Genomic DNA, 15,275 nt, shown 5'->3' on the forward strand with positions numbered 1-15,275 from the left:
TGGGCTTTCAAACTGTCACGGGACTCAGTTACCCACATTTCTTCATTGACAAGGAGGGGGCAACCCTTCTCTACTCCTAGGTCATTACTGTGACAACAACGAAGGTCACTGCTATAGTCATTAGTGATCAGAGATGTAAATGTGGCAGAAACGTGAGCAAAAAGGACCGGAAGATGTAGGGGTTAACAATACTGACAGGAGAGAGAGATGAAAGAGTAAAATATACGGCTCTCCGTGGCCCGCCCAAACAGCAGCTATACAGCAGCAATTACACCACTGCTACCAGATGTGTGTGTCTGTGTAACATGTTTTGGTTGTAAACTTTCAGCGAGTTATGTGAGTTTAAACATCTGTTATTGCACAGTTCAGTGTGTTGTTCCACTTGAATTCTCATTGTCTGTCGTTTATATCTCTTCTTTTCTCATTGGTTCCAAATACAAGATATGGTCTCATGTTCTCTATATTTCTTTGAAAGAAAGTAATATTGTATTTAGAAAGGATGCATTAACTTGATTAAAAGTGACAGCGAAAGCTTTTAAATTGTTGCATTAATTATTATTCTTTTTTGTAAAACATGAAAAAACAAGTGGTACAGAAGCTGAAAATTCTGATTTGCCATCAGAGCAATAATGAAAAAAAAAAAACATTTAAAATAGAAAACTTTTTTTTTTTTAACTGTATTTTATTTAATCAAATAATTGCTGCCTTGGTGATCTTATAAGACTTCTTTCAAAAACAAAAACAATCTTACCGACCCCAAACTATGATATATTATATTACATATATATGTGCCCCATGGACTAATTTTATACCAATTAATTTCAGTTTTTTTTTTTTTTTTCTCTCTTCATTAATGTTTAGGCTAAGTAATTTTAGCCTCAAGCTGGAAAATCAGGTCGGCTAGCACATGCATCCATATTACAGGTGTGTATCATAGGATAGCATTAGTAAACACTGCAAGTTGACATTTAGCTTTGACTTTGTGTAGATGGCTGTAAAATATTACAGTGAAATGCTGGTTGCATCCAGCGCACATACAATGTGAGATGACGTCTCAGAATGAAAACATTAAGATATTCAAGAGTTTATCTTTAAGACATCAGAGCTAAAGCATTCCAGTCATTATTTGCACCGTGATCTTGCAAGATCTCTGGTATTGTTTTCGCAAAACATGACTATTACCTAGTAAAGGGGGTATAGACGTGCATATGTGTATGTATGTGTTTGCAGATAAATATGTTGTGTACACAGTTTAATACCCCTGTTAGTGTGCTGTAAACATTGCACTAGCAAATGCAGAAAAAATTCAGACATGCATCAGCTTTCAGACATACCTGAGCTGCTTAAAGTAGTTATTTACTCACCTTGTATCCCTAGAACACAGACACGCTTAAATGACAAATGTCGGTTAGCACAAGATTTGGATCACAAGACCGAAGTATCACAAGTGTGGAGCAGCAAGAAAATATCAAGACATTTCTGTATGATGATGAAAAAGAAAGAATGTAAGAAGAGGATTAGAGCAGTTATCTTGTCCCCTGTTTACATTTGACACTAACTCCGTATCAGAGTTTTTTTGTGAAGTTTTGAGCTCCATGTCAACAGACGTTGGCGATGCTGTCCCTTTCTATTGCGGTGTCTCAGGCTCGGTGTTTCCTGAACATCACCTTGAGAAAGCAACTCTGTCACAACACGACCAACCTACTGTGTAATTTGCACACACAGTTATAGATTCACACGAATATATGGAATTTATAGTACATTTTCTCAGCTGCCCCCCAAGACAGAAATCTTCCCCTACAGAAGCATGTCCTAAAGACCTAAACTGTTAGGTTTCTGTGCAAATTCCCTGTATTTCAGTGTATTGCAGTTTAGTGTTGCACGGTGCACCGATACTTCAAAAGTATCGGAAATTAAAAATGTCACGATTCCTAAATTTTTTAGTATCGATACTAAAATGAATGACTGCGTTCCAGATTTGTAAGATAAGTATTTTATGTTGGTGTGTGCAACACACGCTTCCAGTGCCTCCCTATGGACGTCTGTTTTTTTCTCCTCACACAAGCAGCAGCGCTACAGCGAGATGGCTGCATTAGTGGCTTTACTAAACTGATTTGGCTTTACTAAAATGTGTGCATAATCACATTAAATAGTTTAAATAAGTTGTTCAGATGAACAAAGCACGTGGTTTTCTTGCATAATAAACATTTTAATTGTTTGGTCAGACAGTTCATATATAATATTCACATTAATGCGGGGATTAAACGTGGAGTTATGTTCTATACGCTAAATATGAAAACGAGCGTATCTGCACAGCACCTATAACTGTGCTTTGTATCTGCTGATTGCTGATCGAGATTTACATGCTTGGCTCACTGTATACTCATTCATTTCATTCATAAACGAGATGTATTAGTTCATTAAACTCATTCACGAATGAGAAGATCCCTCGATCTCGTTCAGTGAAGGGCAGATTCGTTCACTACAATCAACAAATCACATGCTTCGTCACATCTTGAGTAACTCTTTGACAGGATGAAAGAGTTCACAGAGCTGTTCAGTGTTCACAAGCTGCGCATGTGCTGCTAATAGCGTCGCGCTCGTGCTTCTCCGCTCGCGGGCTGCTGTGGAGGGAGGAACTTTAGTGAACGAGAAATAAGTCAGTGGGTTACCTGAACGAGAACGATTCACGTCGGCCAAAATTTTTTATTAAAGCGGGACCCGCATGTTGGAAAAAACCGGACCCGCGCATCACTAGGGTAAGTGATACTGTGGTCCACAACTGGCAGAAAAAGATGATGCTCACTAAAGCTCACTGGCTGAGCTTTCTCCTCTGAAAGAAAAGGTTGCACAACTGATAGAATAAGTTACAATATCTGAGATATTGCTGCTCAATTTTATTTGCTTTTTTTTTTTTACTTGAATGCCATTGCTTGAATTGATATTATTTATCTTTTAACATTTAATCTTCTGAGTTCAGAAACATTGTTTAATATACTCGCTGTTCATATTTTTATTCAAAGTTCAGAATCAAGATAAATTCATAACTCTTGTTTTTATGATAACTGAGATAATGCTGCTAAATTTATTCTTTCTTTACCTTGAATGTCATTGCTCTAATTTATTTTTAATATTTTGATATTTCATATTTTGTTCAAATGTTTAACATATATGCTGTTCATATGTTCATTTATTAGTGTGTTATATGTTTAGAATGTTGTCCCTGTTTTAAAATAAAGCATAGCAATGATATTTGAGAGTGTATTTTCCCCTTTCAGAAAAAGTATCGAAATCGCAATTCTTGATTAGGTATTGGTATCGAAACGATAATTTTGGTATCGTGACAACACTATTGCAGTTTGTGCTTTAGGCCAGAGAGAGTTGATGCATGTATTTGTCTGTTGTAGTGAAACTACCTGTCATGTTGAGTCTTACACAATCACAAAATATGTACAAATTCTGGCAAACTCTAGATACCTCGGTCTGGTAGGTCTAACTCAGTTTGACATAATGACATCATCACATGGCACAGCTGATTTGTTCTCTCTTGTAACAGTAGCCAATGAGCTCGCTACTCAACATTCAAATATATGAACTGCTTGCTTAAAGCAGTTGCAGCATGCTTCAGAAACGCTCCACCTGTATAGATCTGTTAAGGGATGATTCATGTATGCTAATGGGGGTTATTCCATATATATATGTGCAGCAACAGTATTTCTTACATGCTCACAGCAGCATGTTGTGGACGTATTGGCAGTAGCAAGTCTTGGTATTTGCTCTGCTGCAACAGCATAACAGATCTGTTCCGCCAAGACCAAACACATTAAGGGTGTATTCACACCAGGAAATTCTGCTAATTCTCTCTCTTTGGTCTGGGTCAAATACAATGTGTATTTATTTATTTTTTTATGCGTGTGGTTCGCTTTCACACTGCCCTTTTTGCAAGTGAACCAGAAACCATAAACAAAACCACACGTGTGCTTAAGGTCATCCATTCATTGGTTCATTCATTCAACTGTACCAGAGCTTGTTTGGAACCTGGACCGAGACAACCTCATCAGCTGGGTCTCAGTACGGTTGTTTGGTCCACACCGGAATGCTATTACTGTGTTCATACCTGCCCAAATCCTCACCAAGGGGGTAAAAAAAAACTTTTAGTTTGATTCAGTCGAACCAAACAAACAAGTGTGAATACATCCTAACATTGTCATGTACATTCCAATGTCATTTCTTCCGAGAGTTGTCATTACAGAAATGTTTTTTCTGACTTTAGTGTCTTCCACTGTTTCCTGCAACATGAAACAATAGCAGAAGTGATATTTTAAGTTGTGAGTTGGCAGGCTGATTTGAATTAGGGTTGTGCCGATAGATGATAGAATCGTGTATGGACTATAGTCAGAGATATCGACAGCAGATCTCTCTGTTGATAGTCAAGACGATATTAGGCTCATTCTCCTATTCATGTATTAAATTATAATTATGATAACTACAATTATTTTTATTACGCGGCCTATTATAATTCGACTATCAAAATGCCCAGCTATTTCAAATTAGCACCGCATTTCTCACACACACATACATACACGCACACACACACTGCGCGCAAAATATGATTAAACTGAGTTTAATGCCACAGTTATGTTAGAATGGATCTCATTCTTGTTTCTGTGGTGGTGCGTCGGTCTCGTCATGAGGTGCGCGGTCCGGAGCGCTGTATGACTGATGCATCAGTTCAATTCAACTTTACTCCAAATATATGAACTTACCTGCGCGGTTTAAAATATCAAATAGTTATGCTATGACCAGAACAAAGAGCCGCTCTCTCTTACTCCACCCATGCACAATAATATTGTGTATCGTCGATCTCACAGGCTGACGATATGACGATTTGAAAAATGACCATATCGCCCATCATGAATGTGGTGAGATAAAATAATAACATAACACACTGGGTGCATGAAAAAACAAGCATACAGTGTGAACAGTGTAGTGCCGAAGGATGCCATCATCCATCGTCAATGGCTGATAGACATCACGATGTTGAGCCGATATTGTGATTTCTCCCACATTCCCCCTGCAATCCGCCGCATTCCAATACCGTGTTTAGGAAGAAAATGACGTGTACTACTACATGTAATAAATAGGGTTGGGAACCGATTCTGTTTTTTTTTTTATGAAGAACCAAACGGAGTAATTTCTAAGTTTTGGTTCCGAAAACGGTTCTGGTGCGACACGTGACCAAGCTCTGTGAGCAGCCTTTCGCCAATGTTCTGATGATTTTACATGTTTTGCTGTAAAGGATGTCACAAACCGAATAACAGAAACACCGTCCAACCTCTTTAGTTACTGAGCACATTGTTTCCAATGATGTGCACTCCACAGACTCGCCGCGCCGCATTGTGTATTTAACTGTCGAACACGTTTCCCACGACTGTATGCGCAGTCGTGCCTTTGATAACTGTGCAAGTGGTATTGTCTGACTGCACATGCACCAGCAGCGCGCAGCACCTGCCGCCACTAAATCACATTATATTTGTCCCATATTGTCATTAATATACATACTGATTGTAAACGTGTACCACAAAAAATAAATAGAAAAAATAGAATGCTCTTGTTATGTAAGTAAGAGGGATAGATTTTTTTTAGTGTACAGGTAACTTCAAGAATGATAAACAAAGTGATGGTTATAAGTATAACAGTTTATATTTCATTCATTTAGGGAAATGAACAAGTGTCTCAGTCCTCAAGGGACTATTTGGTCAACCAGCTTATTCCTGCTTGAAATGCAAAATGTAATTGATAGTGTAAAAAACATCAACTTTGAAGCACATGCTGATTGATGGACTCAACATTACTCAGCATTACTTATTACCTTCCAGCAACACTACATTTAATGAAGGTAAAACGGTAAATAAAACATAATAATAGTTCATTTAAATAGAACCTGACAATTTGTATACTGTTATATATGTTGAATTTTGACATTGCCAACCTTTAAATCAAGTTGACAGTAAGTAATGAACAGTATTGAGTAGTTGAGTATTGTGCATTTTTTTAATAGTTGTTTAATAATTTTAATGGAACCGTAACCGTTAGGTGGAACTGCAAATTTTTTAATGATTCCAAACCCTAGTAATAAATACGAGATGGGAGGAAAATACATGTTTTAATAATTTATCTTGAAGTTATATCATTAGGTATATACTATATATTAATTGCGGGCAACAGGGAGCCGCTATTATGCCTGTCATTGAAACTGCTTTTGAATGCACAGTCGCTTTTAAGTATTACTTTTTACTTTCAATATTCGCGATCTCATGTAGAATGTTTACCAGTTTTCACACATTTTACAAGATAAGATGTTTGTCAGTGGTGCTGAGGATATGCAAATATGTGTGTATATGTGTACATTCAAAATCATCCTCAGTCATCTCTCCTTTCTCTTTTTATGTGCAATGTAACAGGTTTCTGAAATTCGGGCACGAAAATGGCATGAAAGTGCCATTCTGTGATGATGCTTTGGAAACAAAACCAAAGTATGAAAGTGAGGAGAGCAAATGTATTTTGCCAACGTGTGTGTGTGTGTGTGTTATATGAATGTAGATTATTTAACTGGAAGTTCTGTATTTTAAATATTGAGTGTGCGTGCAGTAAGAAATTAATTTGTCCTTCTTTCAACTTGTATGCTTACTGTGTTAAATGATTCACTTAATGTTTTCTCATAATTTTCCTAGCGTTATGCCAGTGTTTCCTCAATGTTTGAGCTGTGTCTCAATATTGAGATCATGTTTGAGCACCAGCAGTTATTAATCTCTCTCTCTCTCTTGTGTACATAATTTATAACTAGCTAGACCTTCAAAAGGCCTTCAGAGGATGCTGTTAATGTCCACAGACTTCTTGTTTCCATATTGAAGGGACCTTTATGTTTCTATGGTAACTCTTTCTCTATACTGGAAATATTGCCATGAAAGTTAATGAACATTAGCTCATTGTGTTTGTTCGTGATAAAATCTAAGTACAGACCCATGTGACATTTTTATGTCAGAAAGGTTTCTCTGAGATTGACATCAGCACCAGTGATATAAGTGGAGTAATGAGGACAGAGCTGTTTGTCTGTACAGAAGTGATGGTTTAAGTGTGTGTGTATATGTGCTGTGATCTGGTTAAAAGCTGTTTAATGTGGTTCAGATCAGAAACAGACACCTCAATATGCTACGTGTCGAGACGTGGTGGTGGTGGTGATAAGTGTGTACTGACAATACACACAAATGTCTTATATCATGCTTTGGATGAAAGCACCTGCTAAATGCATAAATTTAATTTACATTTATACACTAGAGGTGGGATTTGCAGGGTATTAAGTGCAACCTTTTCACAAATGCAAATTTGTTTTACAGCAAACTGATAGAAAACAGCACAAATAGGTCTGTAAATCAAATGTGCCTATATATAGTTCTTTATTTCACCTCTGACAATGTTTTGTTTCATCGACCATGCCATAGGTACAGATTTATGTTTCTGCCGGTCGGTACCACTGTCCACACTGCATAATGCGCACTTGTATTATCTAAAAAGAGAGAGAGCATCCAGTTTTGTTGACATAAAACTGGATGTGCCGGCACCACTTTCTCTCAGCCATAATGAGGGAAATCCACCTGCAATCCGAGCGGAGAGGTTAGGCTACTCATGGACTCAATATGCGCTCTGCAATGATAATGTGATTGATTGCCTACATTCCATGCTGATAGCTGTTCTGGGGCAGTTTTTTAGTTCTCCATTAACATAAGATGCCGGTGCATCTCTGATTTGTTTTTGTTTTACCTTTATGCCCATATTTCTTCTTCGCTGTGAATTTCAATTTCTGTTGATCTGACCATCTGCGATCTGGGAAGTGCCACCATAAGAAGTCTGTAGGTACTCCCGCTCTGGAAAACCACAGTGGTAAACAGCCACACTGTGAATTTAGATCTTTTGTATGTTTAAAAAAATATCAATACTTGGTGCCAGAGTATAAATAATGTTATCGCGGCCAGAAATATCATGATAAATCGCCACATCGATTTATCGGTCCCACCCATACACATCCTTAACATCAAGGTTATTTTAAGCTTTCTGTGTGTGTTTTGGAAGCGCCTCTTTCTAGACTGTGTGTTTGTTTTTCTGAAGGCTTGATGGATGAATGCAAACCTTGTGTGGAGTGAGTCTGCTGATTGGTTTCCTAGGGCCCTATGAAATCCGTTTTTTCTGTTTTAATTTTTCTGGATTCCATTTTTTTTTCATATAAATTTTTCTACACTGCTTTTTTCATGGTTAAAATAAGTTGTATTAATCAAAAAGCATGTCTAGTTCATTAAAATCATAAAACTTAATACATTTTCACATTAATTTATTAAAAGTTTTACAAAAATTACGTATTTATGGACCTATGAAATGTTTTATTTTTTATTCACCATAGGTTTTATTGTTACCTAATTCTGTGTTTTAGCATGTCTAATTATTTAAATGCATAAAAACAACTTATATTTATTCAAATGTTTCTTAAAATAGCCTTATGAAATGTTTTCCCACCTCAGAAATTCTGTTGTGTATTTGCATTTTTCTGGTTATCAAATGAAGGCATAAAACATTCATTTAATTTATCTTTCAATTATTGAAAATTAAGCAAACTTAATTTTCTTGGTAAACAAAGGGGATTTACTACTAAAAATAAAATATAAAGAAATGTTGTGTGATTGAAACCTTAAACAAAGTTGTTAAAATAAAATAAAGAATAAAAGTTTGATTATTTTTAGTAGTAGTAGTAGACGGTGTACATTGATGTACATTCTGCTGAACATTTATGGCAAACACTTGTCAAAACACTTGTTTAAACTAAACAGGACTTTTATTTTGACGGGTTGACGTGAATACAGTTCTGTGTATGTGATAACGCTAGTTTTACTCAAATCAAACGGTCAAATGCTCATGAAGTGTCTCTCAGAGCACTTCTGGGGATGTTCCTCATGTGTTTATTTAGTGAGACGACAGAAGCTGAAATCACTGCGAGCGCCACACGCACTTCTGCGCCATTTAATAACAAAGACATGCAGAACATGCAAGATTCATATTTAAATAGACTTTTCCGGCTTAATATTTACAGATTTTTGTCCATATCGCGATTTGATGTAAGTGCAATGACCAACTTTTGATTAATTAATAAAAAAATTGGCAAATTCCGTGACATTCCGCGCTATACTGTAAATTCTGTTTTTATGACTGGACTCCGCGATTCCGTCCGCGTTTTCTGCATCGTGGAAATCATAGGGCCCTAGTTTCCTGTCTGCCAACAATCTCATTTGCACTTCTTTTTCATTTACCCGCTGAAAGCTCATGATGATGCAGCTTTAGCTTTGTGTGTGTGTTTTCAGGTTAATCTGTAATTGACGGATTAGTCAACAGTGAAGATCAGCTGTTGACATTTACAAGAAACGTTTACACTAAAAACACCTTAAAATAATATTTTGCTTGTTTTACATACAAGTATATGGAAATATTTTTCAAGTATATCAGGCGTAAGTTAAGGCCTTTAATTGGCCTTAATTGCCACTTATTTCACAGTAACATCTACTGTCCCTTGAAGTCTCAGAAAAATGAAAGATCTGTCTAGACTTAAGGAACATAAAGTGAAATACATCATGATCATCAATGACCTTGAGCTGGTCACGTGTGATCCTTAACTCAGTGACTGTACTGAAAGGCTCTTCAAAACCATGTGGGCTGACAAACTTCTAGGAAAAGTTGTAGTAAAATGGTCCTGACCTTCAGCACAGTTTGGAGGAACTGCCCAGAAGGTTGTGATGTATAGAGAACAGCCCTGGACTGTCAGGTCACGTCTCATTACCTCCTCCTCCTAATATAAATCAGAGATTGTACATTGTATAAGGTAGGTCATATGTGTACACTGGCCTTTTCTGTAACTATGAGGTCTATTAGTGTGGAATGGGGGAAGCAGACAGATGCATTGCATGTGTGTGAATCAATTTGAATAGCAGGTATGTACTGATTATCTGTTCATATTGACTGTCCATCTTAACTCATTTCCAATTTGCATTGTAAAGCAGGACTCCGACTCCCTTCTGCTTCTGTGTTTGTGTGTGTGTGCGCGTGTGTGTGTGCATGTCCTCCTCCTCCTCGGTGTGGAATGCTCAAGGTCTCCTCATTTCTAAACAGATCAAGGCTAATGTACCAGAGCACCACAACTCTGATAACACACACACACACACTGTGACCCTTCACTGCAGTTTTGGACCTGTTTGGTCAACACACAAATTCCTTTTATTTGGTAATGGCTAAATATTTATTCTCTTAAAGCAAAATGCCCTTGGTCACCTCATGTTGTGTGTGTGTGTGTGAGTGTGTGTGTGAGTGAGTTACTACTGACAGTCATATTCTGAAATGGAATTCCAAAATTTGATCAAACAAATCATTCATATTTGAATAGATTTCCATATGTAATTAAAACATCATTATTCAGTACTGTGCACTATATTCACAGGTGTACATAGTGGTTTTCTTATTACGCATGAGAAGCCAGCAACACCCAACAAGAAGAAACTCAAAAATATGCTGCAATGTGAACTACTTATTTTTGCAGAGTAATAGATGTTTTCACATTGGCCAGAGGTTGAAATTGTCCAGACGTCTAATCAAAGTCACCCCCACTCCAGCCCTGCTCAAGCTAGTTCAGGTATCTACATCCAAACCATTAAAGCAGAGCATTTTCTGCGATTATGTGCATATAAGAGTGTTTGTGTACTTGAAAAGAACTGTTCCTCCTCTTAATGGCAGGCAGAACAGGTTTCCTCAGCTGGTGTGTGGAGCATTTCCCTGAACGAATTTGTAGGCGAGTGAGAGTGTGATCCTATCAGTGGAAGCAAAGGGACCAAGCCCTTTTCGCTATTCTAAATTCTTTTGACTGTAGATCAAGATTACTATAGCCTCATGTAATGCAAATAATATCATTTACCCTGTAGTCTTTTTGGATTTGAGAAACCCATCAAAACAATGAAATAAGTTTCAAACCCTTTATTAATAAACATGGGGTATGTATTTAATGTCTATATAAAATTAACCACACTTCCTATTGTGACTCTGGAATTGTATATTATTATTATTATTATTAACAATGCTGAAACACAAGCTAGATATGCAAATACACAAAGGCACACACACACATGGTTTTGTACTCCTAGCTTGTTTATCTCCCAAATCGCCTGTTGAGAATCACTAGGCCAGATTAAAGATAGATTACACTCTCAGTTTCCTCTTAACCCATTTGTCAATCCATCTGGGTGTGAACGGTCTCAAAGGTGTTTATATTCACTTTTCGCCTGCTTTTCTTTTACTATCTGGTCCTGCTTATATCAAAAATATAATTTTATTACAAATAATATGATATTGACTGTTTATTTAATTAATATTTATTTACAAAACTATTTTCAAAAAATTATTTGTGACCTGGATGATCTTGTGAGATTAACCCATTTGAATCTGACCCGTGTCTGACCAGGATCAGACCTCTGCAGACACACTTTTCAGTTCCTGTGTCCTTTTGCTTTTTAACTACTTTTTTTTTTTTTAGCATTTTTTGTGTGTGTGTGAAAGTCAATTAGGTTTTCAGTCGTAGATGTACAGGTGTTTCAGTTTGGTACTGTTTGATCCAATTCCCTGTGAAATAACAAGCTCAACCCTAATGGAAGACCATGTGCATGATAGAAGATCTGTGACCAGATGGCTCTGAGGCTGACCTTGTGTTGCCTCTCGCTGCTATTGTGCGTTATTTTGTGTGCTTGTTTTCAGCGTTTAAGAGGAGCATGTTTGTTTAATGACTGAGGCGTTTTGTGCTCATGACATTTTTCTTATCAGCAATTAAATTATCATGCTTCATTTAAACTTGTTAGAGAAATTATCTTGTCGTGTTAGTGTTTGCGACAGCGCACAGCTCTCGCTCAGTCTTTCTGAATATAGATGGCAGTGAGGGCAGCATGTAGTAGTGTTTGTGATTTAAACAGCTTTCTCTTCCTCAGTAAAGGTCACTCAGGTGACAGCAGTGGGTTGAGCCTCTTACTGACCAGCTCCATATGCTTTCACATGAGCTTCAGCGATGCTAATACTGCACTCTTCTTTACTCAGTAGACACTCATCTGTCTGCATTCATATCAAGTGTTCCTGTTCTTTTCCTCTCCATCTTGGCCTTTTTATATCTGTCTGTCTTCATCATTTATTGATCAATATTATGAATGGATACACTGTTTTTAATGGTATGCTTTGTAACATCTCACAGTGGTTTTTGCTGGTGAGTCCCGCCCCTTCCGTCATGTAATTGGCTGGCTGTGAGTGCGGTCTGCACTGATTTATGTGGGCAGCCATCAGTCAAGCTGTCAGTACACTGCAGTAATTGAGTTGCTTTAATAGAGTTTAGAGTTACAGTCAGTCCTTGGTCACTGCATGTCATGCATGAATGTTCATTTTATGCAGAGTTGTTAAATTCAGGTCCTGACATGGTGTGTAGCAGGAAAATTTATGGAGTCTTGTTTTGAGCGACCTCATGTTTTTTACATGTGTCATTTTAGATCATTTTGATATGCATTCACAGGCTTCTGCGGTTTATAAATGCTGATCTGTGTTCAAATTGGTGTTTGTGCTTGGGCTTAAGTAAACCATAGGTGAATGTTACAGATTTGTGTTGTTTGACTTTTAAAACTACTTTCACTTTTTTCTTCCAGATGAGAGAGAGGCAGTGCAGAAGAAGACCTTCACAAAATGGGTGAACTCTCACCTGGGCCGTGTGACCTGCAGGATTGGTGACCTCTACACTGACCTCCGTGATGGACGTATGCTTATCCGACTGCTGGAAGTTCTCTCTGGGGAACAACTGGTCAGCAATAACTCCATCCATCCATCATTCTTTATGTCCATCGAAGTATCCATTAATCCATCCCTCTATGTATCCATTTATATATCCATCCAAAACCATCCATCCATCCAGTTATTAATTCATGCATCCATTCATTCTGCCATACATCCAAACATGCATCAATCTCTAATAAACCTGTTTTCTAATGTCTTGATCCTCTGGCATTCTATGAATCAAATGTTGGGTTACTGTGATAATCACTACACTCATTTAATAAATTTGTTTTACTTCTCGTTCTCTTGTTTAGCCAAAGCCCACCAAAGGCCGTATGCGCATCCACTGCCTGGAGAATGTTGACAAGGCCCTGCAGTTCCTGAAGGAACAAAAGGTTCATCTGGAGAACATGGGTTCTCATGATATTGTCGATGGAAACCACCGCCTCACACTTGGACTCATTTGGACCATAATCCTCCGCTTCCAGGTACGAGGGCGTGGCTTTGGCTAGAGGTGTGAGAGAGAGAGAGACAGACAGGTGGAGTCCTTAAATGAGAGCAATAGTGTTTTTCATTTGTTACTGAAGAAATGGCAACAACTTTTTTCAAATGAAATATTGCTCATGCCAATGTTTTGATGCACTGGTTGTAGTTGTGTAGTGCAGCCCACAATATTAAATATAATCCTGACTTTGGAGTTTGATTCATAGACTTGCATGTTGAGCCCCCAAAAAAGGTTTTAGACAGAGTGCGTGATTATCTGTCATTAATAATAAGCATATTTTTGATTGGTCTGTAAAAAAAATTTAATCAGCTCAAAATTCCTTCAATTGAAACATGATAATTATCAAAGCATGGTGATCCAGACTGCTCACTGCGTTTCAACACTGCTTCTGATTAGTTTGTGAAGATGTTGCTGATTTGTTTTATTATATCGCTGCAATTACATAATTACAGAAGAACTGTTGACTTTACATTCTTTGCTGAATGAATCCCAGATTATGAATTATGATTGGGATATAGTCTGAAATGGATCAAGATTACTTTAATAACAGGCTTAGTGAAGCTTGGCAGTGTTATGTTCTGCATTAGTGTCTGGTTTAAGATATCTCTCAGCAAGAGTTCTGTTTGGGTGTGATATAGTAATATAGATCTAAAGATTTTAGAGCTGCAAACTGTTAGCATGAGTGTATGAAAGCTTAAGAATTTGGAGTATTATTTTATTATCTAATTACAGTTTATTTAATGTATTAATCGTTTGTTATATATACAAATTTGTATTTACGCACTCTTCACATTTTGGGGTCAGTAAGACTTTTTAAATGAAATGTAATATTTATTCAGCAAGCATGCATTAAATTGATCAGAAGTGACAGTAAAGATATTGTTATAAAAATTCTATTTCAAATAAATCTGCTCTTTTGAAAATCTGTCACAGTTCAAACTAAAATATTAACCAGCCTAGCATTTTTTCAACATTGATCATAATAAGAGGTGTTTTTGAGCATCAAATCCACATATTAGAATGATTTGTGAAGGATCATGAAACACCCAATACTGAAACAATTCTAAAAATTCAACTTTGCCATTACAGGAATAAATAACATTTAAAATATATTAAATTATAAATTAAAATGAGAATATTTCATTCACACTATTATTGTTTTTACTGTGTGCTTAACCAAATAAATGCAGCTTTGTTGAGCATAAAATCCTTCTTTTAAAAATATTTAAAAACTTTGGAACGGTGTTGTATTAAAGACCAGTAAAAGATGTGATCTGCAGCAAACGGTTTGTTTGTGTAAAATCACTTAAAGGTCATGAACACATCACAGCTAAATAAAGCTGTCACTGCTTTCCTGAGTGCTGAATCATGTATAGTACACATAGTGTTTGGTTATTTATAGGAGTGACAACTCCTATAAAAATATATTAAAATATAAATTCTATATATAAAAATATTAATTCTAAAAATCAATTTACTGCCAGAAATTCAGGTAGTGGTTGCAGTGTTTATGTTAAATTCTCAGTAGTGTCTACAAAACTGTACTCAACAGCTTTTAGAACATAAACAAAGACCGCTTCTATGTTGATGGGTGTCGAATAAAAATGTTAAAAACACTCCAGTCCTCCAAACTTAAGATCTAAACTACAAGGAAAAAATATGCAGTTTAAACAGCAACATGTATTAAATCTCATTTGTTTGAACAGATCCAAGACATTAGCGTTGAGACAGAGGACAACAAGGAGAAGAAATCAGCCAAAGATGCTCTGCTGCTGTGGTGTCAGATGAAGACTGCAGGGTAAGAGTCAGTGAAAGAGAAAGAAATGAAATGAATGAATGAGTGAATGTATGATGCTTTATGAAATACACTAGTTCTGCTCCT

General features: G+C 36.8%; 1 protein-coding gene across 8 annotated transcripts in view; it reads left to right on the forward strand.

The window, feature by feature from the left end:
• Window positions 1–15,275, forward strand: part of LOC113049591 (spectrin beta chain, non-erythrocytic 1-like) — a 72,721-nt gene that overhangs the window by 37,193 nt on the left and 20,253 nt on the right. For all 8 annotated transcript variants that reach the window (XM_026212057.1, XM_026212056.1, XM_026212058.1 and 5 more), the window contains 3 exons: window positions 12,765–12,916; window positions 13,203–13,376; window positions 15,100–15,191. In XM_026212057.1, coding sequence (XP_026067842.1) covers window positions 12,765–12,916; window positions 13,203–13,376; window positions 15,100–15,191 — 418 coding nt within the window. The remainder of the gene's footprint in view (window positions 1–12,764; window positions 12,917–13,202; window positions 13,377–15,099; window positions 15,192–15,275) is intronic.

Source organism: Carassius auratus, chromosome 30 (genome assembly GCF_003368295.1).
Source record: "Carassius auratus strain Wakin chromosome 30, ASM336829v1, whole genome shotgun sequence".
NCBI lineage: Eukaryota > Metazoa > Chordata > Actinopteri > Cypriniformes > Cyprinidae > Carassius > Carassius auratus.